The sequence below is a fragment of the Megascapheus bottae genome, chromosome 19 (assembly GCF_031878675.1).
Source record: "Megascapheus bottae isolate mThoBot1 chromosome 19, mThoBot2.hap1, whole genome shotgun sequence".
Lineage (NCBI taxonomy): Eukaryota > Metazoa > Chordata > Mammalia > Rodentia > Geomyidae > Megascapheus > Megascapheus bottae.
This window is the reverse complement of record NC_143527.1, coordinates 29,162,517-29,175,867: the sequence shown is the minus strand read 5'-3', so window position 1 is coordinate 29,175,867 and position 13,351 is coordinate 29,162,517. Positions and strand designations below refer to the sequence as shown.

The following is a 13,351-nucleotide window of genomic DNA, read 5'->3' as shown; positions in this document are numbered from 1 at the left end:
TATTCTCCTCTAGCACAAATCTAACCTCAGTTACAGAGAATAGCCAGAGCACAATGTCTAAGAACAGATTTCTTGCTGCAAATGCCTACAGCCCAGATTCACCACAGGGACCCAATAGCTAACCTTTTGGGGCTTCTGATTTTCTTCTGTACAACACAGAGATACTATTACTACTCTTCATAGGCTTCTTTGACAATCTTACTAGTTAAAATTTATAAAGCACTCAAGGCCTCCATATATCTTAAGGACTAGATAAATGCTTTGCTAAAGAGAAAAACAAAACAAAACACACACACACACACACACACACACACACACACACACACACACACATTCTGTATCCCTAGGATCTCTTTTCTAATACTCTCATATTTTCTTGGATCTTCCCACACGATGTTCTTTCCCCGCATGTGTATTCTGGTATTCACTTGTTCCTGGAACCCGCCTTACGTTTCATCTCTTTGACAAAGTCATTCCCCTGAATTCAGGCCTAACTAGTCCTCTCTGTTTCTTGGCCAACCATAAAGTTTATCGTCTGTACCTGGCAACACTTAACCATGTAACTAATTATGTCTTAGTCTTGTCCTATTTGTCTTTTCATTTCATCTCTGATACTCCCTGCCTTGTGTTTTTATGCTCTGCTAATATCAAATTGCTTGTCTTTCCCCCTGTAGACTATGCTGTTTGTGCTGTTTCCCTCATTGCTCTGGATGATGCAGCTTAGGACTTATTCCCTTCCTGAATAGCTCATTTTGAGTTAAGCACTCTTTTTGGTCTAATTTCTGTTATGTAATAATGCGCTTGCTTCCTTTTTGAGAGTAGACAACTGTACCTTCCACTTTGGGATGTTATTGTGCACTAGAGAAATGACCTTTGCATACAAGTTATCCAAGAAATAGGTCATAAAATTAATTGGTATTCTTCAACACATTTGTAAGCTCCTCATGGAAAAAAAGACCAGGATATAAATAGTGTATATTATGTTGGTATTCCATAAGTACAGAGTGAATGTCATACTCCAATATGTTATGATAATTTCCTTGCCCCTCATATCAATCAGGAAGAAATTCTGAAGGCATAATTTCACCATGGAAGGATAATGAGATACTAAGTCCTAAAGGTAGGAGTTTTGAAGAAATGAGTTTATAAACTTTCTTTCCGACACCATTTTCTGACTCAAATGACTTTTTGCAATTGGCATTTATTTTTCAGCAGTCAGTCAGCACTGGATGCGAGTAGAATGCTGATTTTTTTTACATCTAAACTAAGATATTTGGTTAAAATGTGTCTGGTTTATTTGAATGTTTAAACTAGAACATTTGTTTAATTCTTCCCTTTTTGTTTATGTGCTTATGCATACTTTAAGAGCTCAAGCAGGAATGAAAAGAATTGAAATCAGCCGAGCATTACTTTTATTACATTATATGACTAGAGGTGGTGTGTACCTATATGTAATTTCTTGAATTCTCAAGAGTTTAAAATTATGTATCAGACTTAGAATTGCAAGACTTTTCCCCTGATGCCGAGATTCTAGGCAAGAGTTCTGCTATTGAGCTCTACCCTCAGTCTTTGGGTTGCAAATTTATGAAGCTGAAAACACTGGAAAAAAAAAAAACAATGTCATGGCTAGTTAATTCTGGCAAATTCTGGCATGAATTTGTTGTATTTTTGAAATTACTTTACCACAACATTAGACCAAAAAAGAGAATAGGCAGTACATTGTTTACAGTGAAAGGAGCACATTGTAGACCTCATGACAGAATGCTTACAGTGGTTCATGCTTTTATAGCTGTGTTCACATCTCAGATACTAGCCTAAGAAACAAGTAGATACCTCTCTGACCTCCCACTCAAAATCTCCACTGCAGTCTTCATTTTAACTGACAAAGGAGGTACTGCAATTAACTTTATTCTTTGAAGTACCTCTTCGTTTATATGAGTTAGAATGATTTCACAGAGACACTTTGTACCTCTCATGGCATTTAATATACTCCTTCTCTGTTTAATTTTTCTTCAGACAGGTAACGGTTCTCATGTAGATGGACTTTTACATTCTGTTTAATATTTCACCATAAAGTAACAGTGTTAGAAGCAAGCATAGAAAACAGCCTTTCATGTTCACAGTGGAGGCATCTCTCTAGTGGACAAGCTGACTTTGTACTTTTGGAGAGAAAACAATATTTGGTTTTGGTACTAGAACCAACCACACAGTCCTTTTCAGAATAGAAAAGTTCCCATTCTGTACATTAACTGCCAGGCTCTAAAAATGTGATTGATAACATGCTTATTTAAAGTAGTACTCTTTACTTTTTATTACGATTTTCCCCACATGTACTTCTGATATTGAGCAGTTTTGGTTATCTTAGGTTATTGGAGTCTTGTTTATTTATTTATATTTGCTAGACCTAGGGCTTGAATTCAGGGTCTAGGCACTGTCCTTAGGCTTTCTCAAGGCTAGCTTTCTACCATTTGAGTCACAGCACCACATTCAGCTTTTTCTGTGTATGTGGTACCAGGAAATCGAACCCAGGGCTTCATGCATGCTAGGCAAGCACTCTATCACTAGGCCACACTCCTGGCCCAGTGCATTCTTGTTTCCTTTCCCATGTTGTATTATTTCCTCTTGATCTCAAGAACATTTTGTAAATGTGTTTTAAATACTATATTTGCCCTTATGTACTTTTAGTGTATTTTACAACTTTTTATATGTACTTTATATTTTTTTTCTCGGTCATGCGGTTTGAACTTTGTATAAGTACTTAAAGATAATAGAAATAATAAATACTTTTATCATTTAAAACCCTTTAGAAACTGACATATATACCTACTATAAGGCTATTCATGAAAATGAAGTGTATTTATCTTTGCTTATATCTTTTAAATATTCTTTACTTTTCCTGAAAAGATTGAGTCTTTTGGTATTTATTCTTTAGAACTTTGACATGCTTAATACCTTACTAATTCTGGTGAGTTTTCAAGATACAAGAAGACCATATTAGCAATTAACAGTGGTTATTTTTACATTGTTACATATAATATTTCTTATCAATTTATCCAGAACACAGTATGAAATTAAGGGATTTTGTTGTAAATTATTTCATCAATTAGTGTGAATATATTGTTGCTATTTAAGCATGTTTCTTAGTAAACACTAAATAAAAACCTAACTTCAATCAGTCTTCAAAATAAATTATTGCAATTATTACAATAATTTAACATAATTTCATAATAATTTAGTGTATTTTTCTCATATTAAATTTCTGTAGCTCTATCAAAATCACAATTTTGATGCCCAGTTTTTCTTTAACATTAAAAAATTCAAGCAGATATGCTATTTTTTATAATGGTGATTATGGATTCATTGAATTAGTCTTGGAGTTTAACACAAACAGGGCTGGAAGTTTGGCCTAGGGGTAGAGTGCTTGCCTATCATGCACGAAGACTGGAGTTCATGTACCACATACATAGAAAAAGCGTGAAGTGGTGTTGTGGCTCAAGAGGTAGAGCTCTAGCTTTGAGAGCCCAAGGACTGTGCTGAGGCTCTGACTTCAAGGCCAGGACTTGCAAAAAAAAAAAAAACAAAGAAAGGAAGGAAGGAAGGAAAGAAGGAAGGAAGGAAGGAAGGAAGGAAAGAAGGAAAGAAAGAAAGAAAAAAAGAAAGAAAGGAAGAAAGAAAGAGAGAAAGAAAGAAAGAAAGAAAGAAAGAAAGAAAGAAAGAAAGAAAGAAAGAAAGAAAGGAAGGAAGGAAGGAAGGAAGGAAGAAAGAAAGGAAGGAAGGAAGAAAGGATTCTGCCATGAATGTAAGAGCAACCTGTGCATGTAAATTGGTACTAGTTCACTTTTGGCTTATACTAAAATTGTGCATTATCTCACTTTGGCTTATATTAAAATTGTGGTCAACTGAAATTGCTCTATTTTTTTCAGGTAAATGGGCTGTAAATGAAATCTAAATCCAGCTATCATTTATTTTATTGATTTGTGCTTGATAATATAATTCAGAAGTTTACTCATCTGATCCACCCTGGTTTCTGCCAAGTGCAAGTCCACAATTGTGGCCATTTTGTAGTCCTGAAGAAAAACTCCTCCAGGGATGAAACAAAGATTCTTTTTCTCTGTTCAATAATGACTTATAATTGCTTTCACTTAGTATCAGTTATATATAGTCACTTTTTCAAAAGGCTCAGCCAATAATTACCTAATACCTTATGATGTAAGTTTTAATACACCTTTTAAATGATAAAGCACCATTTGGGCTATCCCATATTGACACTAGAAGGAATCCCAGGGCCAATTTATATGAAAATGGAGAAAAATAGCATCTGGTCTGTTAAGACATGTTGAATAAAAATATACAAACTTGCAACTGTATACTCATTCTGTAAACATGTTAAATTGTGGTACAATGTTTTCCTTAAAAAACTCTGATGATTATCATTATTATTAGTGAAAATAAGGTAGCAATCTTGCTACTTAATCCTTTAAAATAATAGATAATGGATGGTTCTGGTGGAATAAAGCCCTAGAAGAACAATTATATCAGAAAGTCAAAAAAATTTCTTTTCTGAGAAAGTAGGCATAAAAACAATGTAGGATGCATTAGTAGCTGAAAATATGTAGTTGTGTGGCCTGTGCAGAGAGTAGCAGGAGGTGAAGAAAGGCAAATGTTGACTTAGCTGGCAGAGGCAGACTTTGAAAAGTAGATGATTGAACTGAATGAAGTGTTCTTTGATAGGTCAGGGAAAGAGGAATATTTAGGAAGGGAGGTTACAGGGAGAGGAGAGGAGAGAGAAATGAAAACATAAACTTCCAAGATGAGTAGGAATTTTGGAGAGTCTGAAACATGGAAGAAGATAGACAATAAAGAGCGGAAAATTGGGAAGAGTAGCAGGAGGAATTATGCAATGTGCTGAAGGTTTTATTTCCCCCACACAGAGGATTGCCCTTGTGTGGTTTTGTTTCATGAAGCTAACTTTTTGTTTGTTTGTAGTATTGGGGATTGAACCCTGTGTGCTGGAGAATTGTTGTGTCACATTAACCAAGTCCCTCTAGCCATTTTGTTTATGAGATAGGGTCTGACGATCTTTTTATCCTGACTGGTTGTTACTGGATTCTTCCTCCTTAGTCTCTTGAATAGCTGTGATTTCAGGTATGAACAACTACACCTACATTTTTTTAATGTTATTGTTGGGATAATGTATGGAGGAGTTAGTTACATTCATCACATAGTAGGTGTATTACTTCTCACACATTGAGACCCCTTCTCATGTTTTGGTCTCATTTCCCTCTCTTCACCCCTCCCAATCATCTTATACCTACATTTTTTTTTTTACATTTTAAACTAAAGGCTAATATTGAAATATTCTAGGTTGAGGGCATTCTCTCTGGATATAAAGCTTCTAATTGCTCCACTTGGACTTCCTTAAATATAATTCAAGCTTGCTAATTCCTCTTGAGGTACTGAATTACCCCCACTAAGTCCTAACCTGTCCCTTCATTGAAAATTCATGGTAGGGAATAGTGATTATAAATCACATTGGTTAAAAAATTTCTAATAAAAGTATAAAATTACTGAAAATTATGGGTTAAATAACTCACTTTATAGATATTCAAATACTAGTTTTTTAGTACTTGAAAAATGCATTATAATTCACAGCGAGAATTTATTATGTATAAGATTTTAAAGAATGTAAGTACAGTATAATTTTGGCAATGATATAGGATTTGTATAATACACTAATGAACATGCACAAAGGTTTTGAATATTCAAAGGGATCACAGATCACAGTCACTCATATCATTTTAATTTATTATGTGTTAATATCTGCTTGAAGGAAAATAAGATCTTCCTAACTTAAACTAATGAATTAAACTTAATAAATTTCTATTAAATGCTAAACATGTGAACTTCCTTTTAATTTTCTTACAGTTTTTTTTTGGGGGGGGTTGTTTTGTTTTCTTGCAGGTCATGGGGATTGAACTTGGCCTGCTTGCTGTCCCTGAGCTCTTCAGCTCAAGGTTACCACCCTACCCTTGGAAGTGAGCCAAGCCCCACTTCCCATTTTCTAGAGGTTAATTGGAGATTGTGGTCTCAGGCCCCTTTGTGCCCAGGCTGTCTTTGAACCTTGACCCTCAGATCTCAGCCCCCTGAGTAGCTAGGATAACAGGCTTGAGCCACCACACCCAGCTTATTCCAGTTTTTTGTTTGTTTGTTGTTGTTTTTACAATCTGCTCTCATGTTGGCAGTGACAAGAAGCATTGAGATTTCAAAGATCATATGCTACTGTTTTTGCATTTTCATAGAATCAGTGGTCTATTTTTTAATAGAAAAAAAAATATGTGCTTTCCTTTGGGACATCATGCTTACCAAAACATCTCGTAACATTTGAAATGACAAAATACTAACTTTAAACAATTTTAAATAACAGTTTATTGTTAGTTTTTATAATCTTCAAATGATATCCCGTTATTAGTGTTTCTTAGTCAACATGGGACTGTAAACTTATCCAGAGATTTAATATAAAGATAACTAATTCACTAAGTGTCTGTACACAAACAAATCCAGGTAATAAAATGCAATTGCATCTAGAACCACAAGTGTCTTATATTCGTCAGGAGCTTGCTTCTCCCATAGAGTCATCTCTGAATCTACAAGTCTCTGGCACAACAGGAGGAGGACAATAGATAAAATAATAACATCTTCAAAGGAGATTTTGTTCAAAAGTGTCACATGGTAACTGTTGTTATCATCTTTTAAACAGCTGAATGGCATATGCTAAGCTTGAAGATTTGGGGAAAAAAAAGAGGATACCCTACCAAATGTATTTACAAAAATCTATTCTAGGGCTCATGAGAAATAAGTCTAATTTCCTTTCTGCACCCCTACCAAAACAACAACAGCAACAACAACAAAAACATGCGTAGTATGTGTGCTGGCTTACTGAATTCATCCTTCATGCAACCCCAAGTTTATTAAAGAGGTTAAAATTTATAAAAATCTGATGGGCTATGGTTTGAGTACTTCATCACACTACCCATCATTTGCTTTTCAAACTAGATTAGAACGACCTCGCCTACTTTTACACAGTCACCTACCTGCACAGCTAATATTTTCTGAATACTCTCCAGAGATTCTTTCTGGAGGTAGGCCAGCCTCATCTGGCTGTAGAGGATCATCAGTCTGAAATACTTCTGCCACCCCTTGTGTAGCTTTCTCTGCAGCTGACGAAACTAGAGGCAAGAGGGAGGGGAAAAAACACAAGTCAGAGTAGGAGAGGAAATTAATGGCAGTGTTCAAGAAGAATGATGGAGGGAAATACAGAAAGCAGTCAATGGCCCATTCTGCACTGTACGGACCTGACAGGAATTTCACAGTCTCTTGATTTTTCAGACCACTCATGTGCATTCATCAGAAACCAGTCACATCTGGCCGCTAGGATGGGGGGTTAATTTTCTCTGAATGCCTCAGCAGTTTCGTTCTAGCTGAGGCAAACTCTGTGACTGCCAAGCTGATGGCTAAAATATTTCTACTTCACCCAGTTTAACTCAAAACCGATAGCCTCGGGACATATTGAACCTTTCTTGGAAAAATCATCTTTTGAAGCTTTTTTGAATGGCATATCAGGTCAAGCCAAAGTTTAAAAATGCAACTTTAAGACTCTGATGGACAATGTGATATTGGTGGCTTCTTTTCTTTTCTTTTTCCCTCCCTCAAAAACAAACAAACAAAAAAAAAACCCACAATAAACAACTCTCCATTGCTTGGCAATGTGTGCTCCAGAGCATGACAAGACTAAAGAGAATTAAGTTTGCCATCAAATACAAAGGGAGAACAATAACAGCGAAGACATTTCCAGCTTAGAATTCCCTATTAATCTACCTCCCCCCTGACCGTGTGACATAGAAACATTTCACTGCATCCAAGCATAGAAAGTGCAGGGCTTAGAAGTGGTATGCTTAATATAAGGATCTACAGAGAGAAAGAAAGAGGTGTCCTTATGGGATCTGCCACGTTATGTGGACGTTTAATAGGAAAGCCAAACACTGGAAATTTTACCAACACAATGCACATTTGCTTTAGAACACTTAGCATAGCCACACTCCATAGAATTATTTTAGTGAGGTAAGTGTTCAGAGGAATGACTTTAAAATTAGTGGCAAAGATAATAATATCAAAAGTTCCAATAATTACATATTATCATGTATTATATATTATAATACATAATATAATATTTTTACTCTTGCTTTTGGCATAGAGAGTTGCTTAGTATATTTTTCAGAATGGAAAATTCCCTGTAAAGCATCTATTACTAAGAAGGTTCAAAGATGTTTAAAAAACAAAAACAATGGCTGTTTTGTTAGATGCTTAGATCTGGATTACGTGTGCAGGGTACTTTGTTAAAACTTCAATAGATGGTTTGTGCATGGACTTGAGAAATCTTCTGTAGATATATTTCAACAACAATAAAAGAGTTCACTTATAAATAACCATTTTAAAAACTTGATGTTGCCTGTGAATAGTTTATCATCATTACTATCCTCATTATGCATTGTAATAATGACATATATACATTTATGTTCAATTCTCAGAGAAACAAACCCTCTATTCTTGGTTAATTAGTTAATTTCGGATGAAAAGTACTCACAGAAAAATTAGATAGGTATTTCCACTTATTAAATGCTGGACTATACTACCCAGATTATGTTTATAACATTTTGGAACATTTAATATTTTAAGTTAAGCATTGGCATTGCTTCGGAAGAGAAATTCTGTCAAGATTTTTTTTTTTCTTTCCGTCTTAAGTTATAGAGTCTAAACCAAGTCAGTCAGTGGAGGGAGCATGCTAAATCTTAAGACACTGTTAACTAGGCATGTTCACCAGCAAGAAGAGAAAGCTGTGGGAATGAGGGTTATGGATAAACATATATTGCAGGGGTTATGCATAGGAAAACATGTGTAGAAGTAACTAAAAACCAGAAAATAATACCTCATATTTTAAATAAAACAGCCCTGAAAATGAAAATGGAATGACAAACACTGAAAGATGTCCACTAGCTAACTCTGAGGTACCAGGGGTAATATTAGCCAAAAGAAAGGAAGGAAGGAAGGAAGGAAGGAAGGAAAGAAGGAAGGAAGGAAGGAAGGAAGGAAGGAACGATGGAAGGAAGGAAGGAAGAAAGGAGGGAGGGAGGGAGGGAGGGAGGAAGAGAGAGAGAGAGAGAGAGAGAGAGAGAGAGAGAGAGAGAGAGAGAGAGAGAGAGAGAGAGAGAGAGAGAGAAAGAAAGAAAGAAAGAAAGAAAGAAAGAAAGAAAGAAAGAAAGAAAGAAAGAAAGAAAGAAAGAAAGAAAGAGGGAGGCTGGGAGTTTGGCCTAGTGGTAGAGTGCTTGCCTAGCATGCACAAAGACCCAGGTTCGATTCCTCAGTACCACATATAGAAAAAAAGCTGGAACTGGTGCTGAGGTTCAAGTGGTAGAGCTCTAGCTTTGAGAAAGTCCAAGGCCCTGTGCTCAGGCCCTGACTTCAAGCACAGAACTGGCAAAACAAAAAGGGGGGGGGGGGTTAATTTTGCTTTGTACTGGTTTAAAAGAGAGAAGCAAATGTTTCAGGTGCTGAACTTTACAGAGCTGATAGACGTCCAAGGAATGTATCCTGTGCTTCTTTACTTAGAATTTACATATTTCCCTGCCTATTGCATGTTTGCTAAGTACAAAAAAAAACAAAAAAAGAAAAGAAAGAAAGATGACAATACAAACTTCAGTTAACATGACCTCTTTACTAAAAGGAATTTTTTTTAAATATTTTGTGGCTTGAGGCTTCTTAATTTCAGATTTAATTATTAACTATTTTTTTAGAGACTATCCCATTACATGTGACCATCTGCTAACATATAAAGGCCATGTTTATGGCCTTTTGTTTGTAGAATAAGATCTGTATTTTGTTTTCTCTAAATGTGATCTTACCTACAATAATGTCCAAAATGTACATTGAGTTTATCATATTAATAATGTTAGCTGCTTCATCCATTGTCTAATTTTTAAAATATATTTTCCATTTCATTGACACACGAATACTAAGTTTATGAATGGCATTTCATGAAATAGAAGACTCCCATAAATATTTTCATGAGAATTTTAATTCATTACTTTCAAAATGCAACAATGGAGTCTAGATATCAGAACTATTTATGCAAATAATATTTATTTTGTAAGCTTAAATATCTATGGTGAAATATTAATAGACTAATTAATATGTTTTTCTTTAAAATAAAATCTTAAATTGACTCTGTGCAACACAGCACATAAATCTCATTGCAAACATGTTTTAGATAAAATTAAATCATTTTTCGAGACATATGGTACCAAAAATTAACTCCCCAAAGCATATAATTTAACTGGCTTTTGCCATTTAAGAACCCCAGAAAAGAGAAAGGGAACATTTCAAGGAAATGAGAAGTGTCCTTATAATGAATTTCTGCTTAGAAGAATCAGACATAACAACAGTCTTTTTAATTAAAATACAAATACCATATGTATAGTTATTTGAAAAATGAACCATAAATTGTTTTGCCAGAAAACAAAGGCCACTCAATACAGAGAAAAAAAGATACCTAGCAGTCCCTAGAAGTGAAAGTTCATATGAACTTGCCAGGCAGATAGTTCATGGTCATTACTTAATGAGAATATAGCCAGGAGTTGACTACATAAAGCAGTTTTCTCACTTTTGGATGAACACCATATTTATAACAACTGGGTGGTTGCTGAGAAGATCACAGCATTTTCCTGTACACAACCTAAGACTCCAACAGCTACAAAATTGAAACCGGAAATAGAATTAACACAACAGACAATCCTCCCTAGCACAATTTGCCAGAAAAATATTAGAGGTAAGGAACAATTTCTAATCCTGCATTGAAAATCGTCCGTGAACATAGGCTCAGTGTACATAGGAACAATGAAAAAAACAATGGTGTGATATACATTTGTCCACCAAATGTACAGCAACAAGAGTGAGCCCTCGGGTGTAACAGCTCATCCATGGTGTGAGATACAGATAATAATTGACATGTACCTACAGTTAGGCAAAGAGTGGCATGGAAACACCTGTGGCTTCTCAGTTTTGCTGTGATGGTAAAAAAAAAAAACTGTTGTAAAAACAATGAAGTCTATTAAAAACAAATCTCTAGCACAGGGGTGGAAATAGGAGTGGCTGGGTAGTGGTGATGATGTATGACAATTGTTAGAGATCCAAGAGTATCTGCATGATGAAAATTAGAAAGTTCATCTGATGTAGCCTCTAAGAAGCATGGGAAATTTGTAGGTAAAACCTGTGGCCTGACAGAGGAAGGAAGTACCATGGAGAAAGTTTATTTTGAACATTTCAGGTAATGCAATTTTAATTGATTTCTACAAAGATAAATAAAAGGTTCACTGTGAAAGCAGCACTAAGAGTTAATGTATTTAACAAAGGGAAAAAAATCATGCTATCTCTGGCAGATTTTCATTTGTGCTTTAAGTAATCCAATTAACATCATATTTAAGAATTTGACAACATATAAACAAAGCCACTTAGGGGAAGGCTTGTACTTTCCCATAGGAATAATTTTACATTGTAAATAGATGTAAAGATACATACATAGATAGGCAATAGAAAGACACAGCTTCATTCATTCATTCATTCATTCACATTGGCATATAAAATTTCAATTATAATTCACTGAAAATTTGAATCTGCCCATTACAAGGTTTTTTCATATATATTTTATTGTAATTAATAGATGGGTTACATTATATATCACCGGATAGAATGTGCATTCATACACTTTCTCATATCTTGGTCCTCATTTCCCTCCACCCACCCCAGCCCCTCATCTTCAATTTCAAATAACCAAATACACATATATACAATATATCAGATAACCAGGTGAAATACTGTAACAATATGAGATATCCAAGGGACAGCAAAAGAGATGAGGGATAACATAGTACATTAAGGACAACAATCACTCATTAAATGGCTTTTGTTTCTATATCCTGGAGGTCCTTTCACTTAGCACCATTCTATACAGCCTTATGTATCTAGGTTTTGTTCTATTGTAAATCTCTGCTAGGAGACCACAAGGTTTCTACTGATTATGACAAATGAGGGAAACCATTGAGCCTTTGTTCCTTTGAGTCTGGCTTACTTCACTTAATATGATTTTTTTCTAAGTCTTTCCATTTCCTTACAAATGGGGCGGTGTCATTCTTTCTGACAGCAGCATAGATATCCATTGTGTACAAATACCACATCTTGTTGATCCAGTCATCAACGGAAGGTCATCTGGGTTGGTTCCATATCTTAGCTATGGCAAATAGTGCTGCAATGAACATCATTGTGCTAGTGAATTTAGTATGTCCTTGTTTCTGGATGATTGGGTAAATGCCAAGTAGTGGAATTGTTATTTCATAGGGGAGCTCTATGTTAAGTCTTTTGAGGAACTACCATACTGCTTTCCATAGTGGTTGAATGAGTTTGCACTCCCACCAACAGTGTAGTAGTGATCCCTCCTGGCCACATCTACTCCAGCATCTGTTGTTATTAGATTTCTTGATCCTGGCTATTCTAACTGGAGTGAGGTGGAATCTTAGAGTTGTTGTGATTGGCATTTCTTTTATGGCCAGAGATGTTGAGCATTTCTTCATGTGTCCATAGGCCATTCTTATTTCTTCTTCAGAGAAGACTCTCTTAAAGTCTTTGGCTCATCTTTTAATGGGATGGTTGTTTTTTTGGAGATTAGTTTTGTAGAGATTCACTTTTTTGAGTTGTTGATATATTTTAGATATGAGGCCTTTGTCCGTTTGTATGGTTGGTGAAGATCTTCTCCCACTCTGTAAGCTTCCTAATTAATTTACTAGGTGTATCCTTTGCCATACAAAAGCTCTGCAGTTTAATGCAGTCCCACTTATCTAGCCTTTCTCTGATTTGTTGTGATTCTTGGTCCTTATTAAGAAGTTTCAACATGTGCCAAGGAGACCTAGTGTATCTCCTATTCCTTCTTGTAAAGTTTTCAGTGTATCTGCTTTTACCTCCAGGTCTTTGATCCATTTGGAGTTAATGCTGGTGCAGGGTGACAAAGAAGGATCCAGCTTTAGTTTTCTGCAGGTGCTTAACCAGTTCTGCCTACACCACTTGTTGAAGAGGCTGTCTTTCTCACATTCTATTTTTTTTGGCTCCCTTATTAAAGATTAGGTGGCCATTGGTCTCTAAGTTAATATCTGGGTCCTCATTTCTATTTCATTGGTCTTCAGGCCTATTCTTGTGCCAATACCAAGCTGTTTTGATCACTACAGCTCTGTAATAGAGTCTAAAATTTGGT

At 35.5% G+C, this 13,351-nt stretch overlaps 1 protein-coding gene across 1 annotated transcript in view; it reads right to left on the bottom strand.

Moving 5' to 3' along the window:
• Ccdc178 (coiled-coil domain containing 178) overlaps window positions 1-13,351 on the bottom strand; it is a 287,520-nt gene that overhangs the window by 20,495 nt on the left and 253,674 nt on the right. Inside the window, exon 21 of the mRNA XM_090353276.1 lies at window positions 7,092-7,226. Coding sequence (XP_090209402.1) covers window positions 7,092-7,226 — 135 coding nt within the window. The remainder of the gene's footprint in view (window positions 1-7,091; window positions 7,227-13,351) is intronic.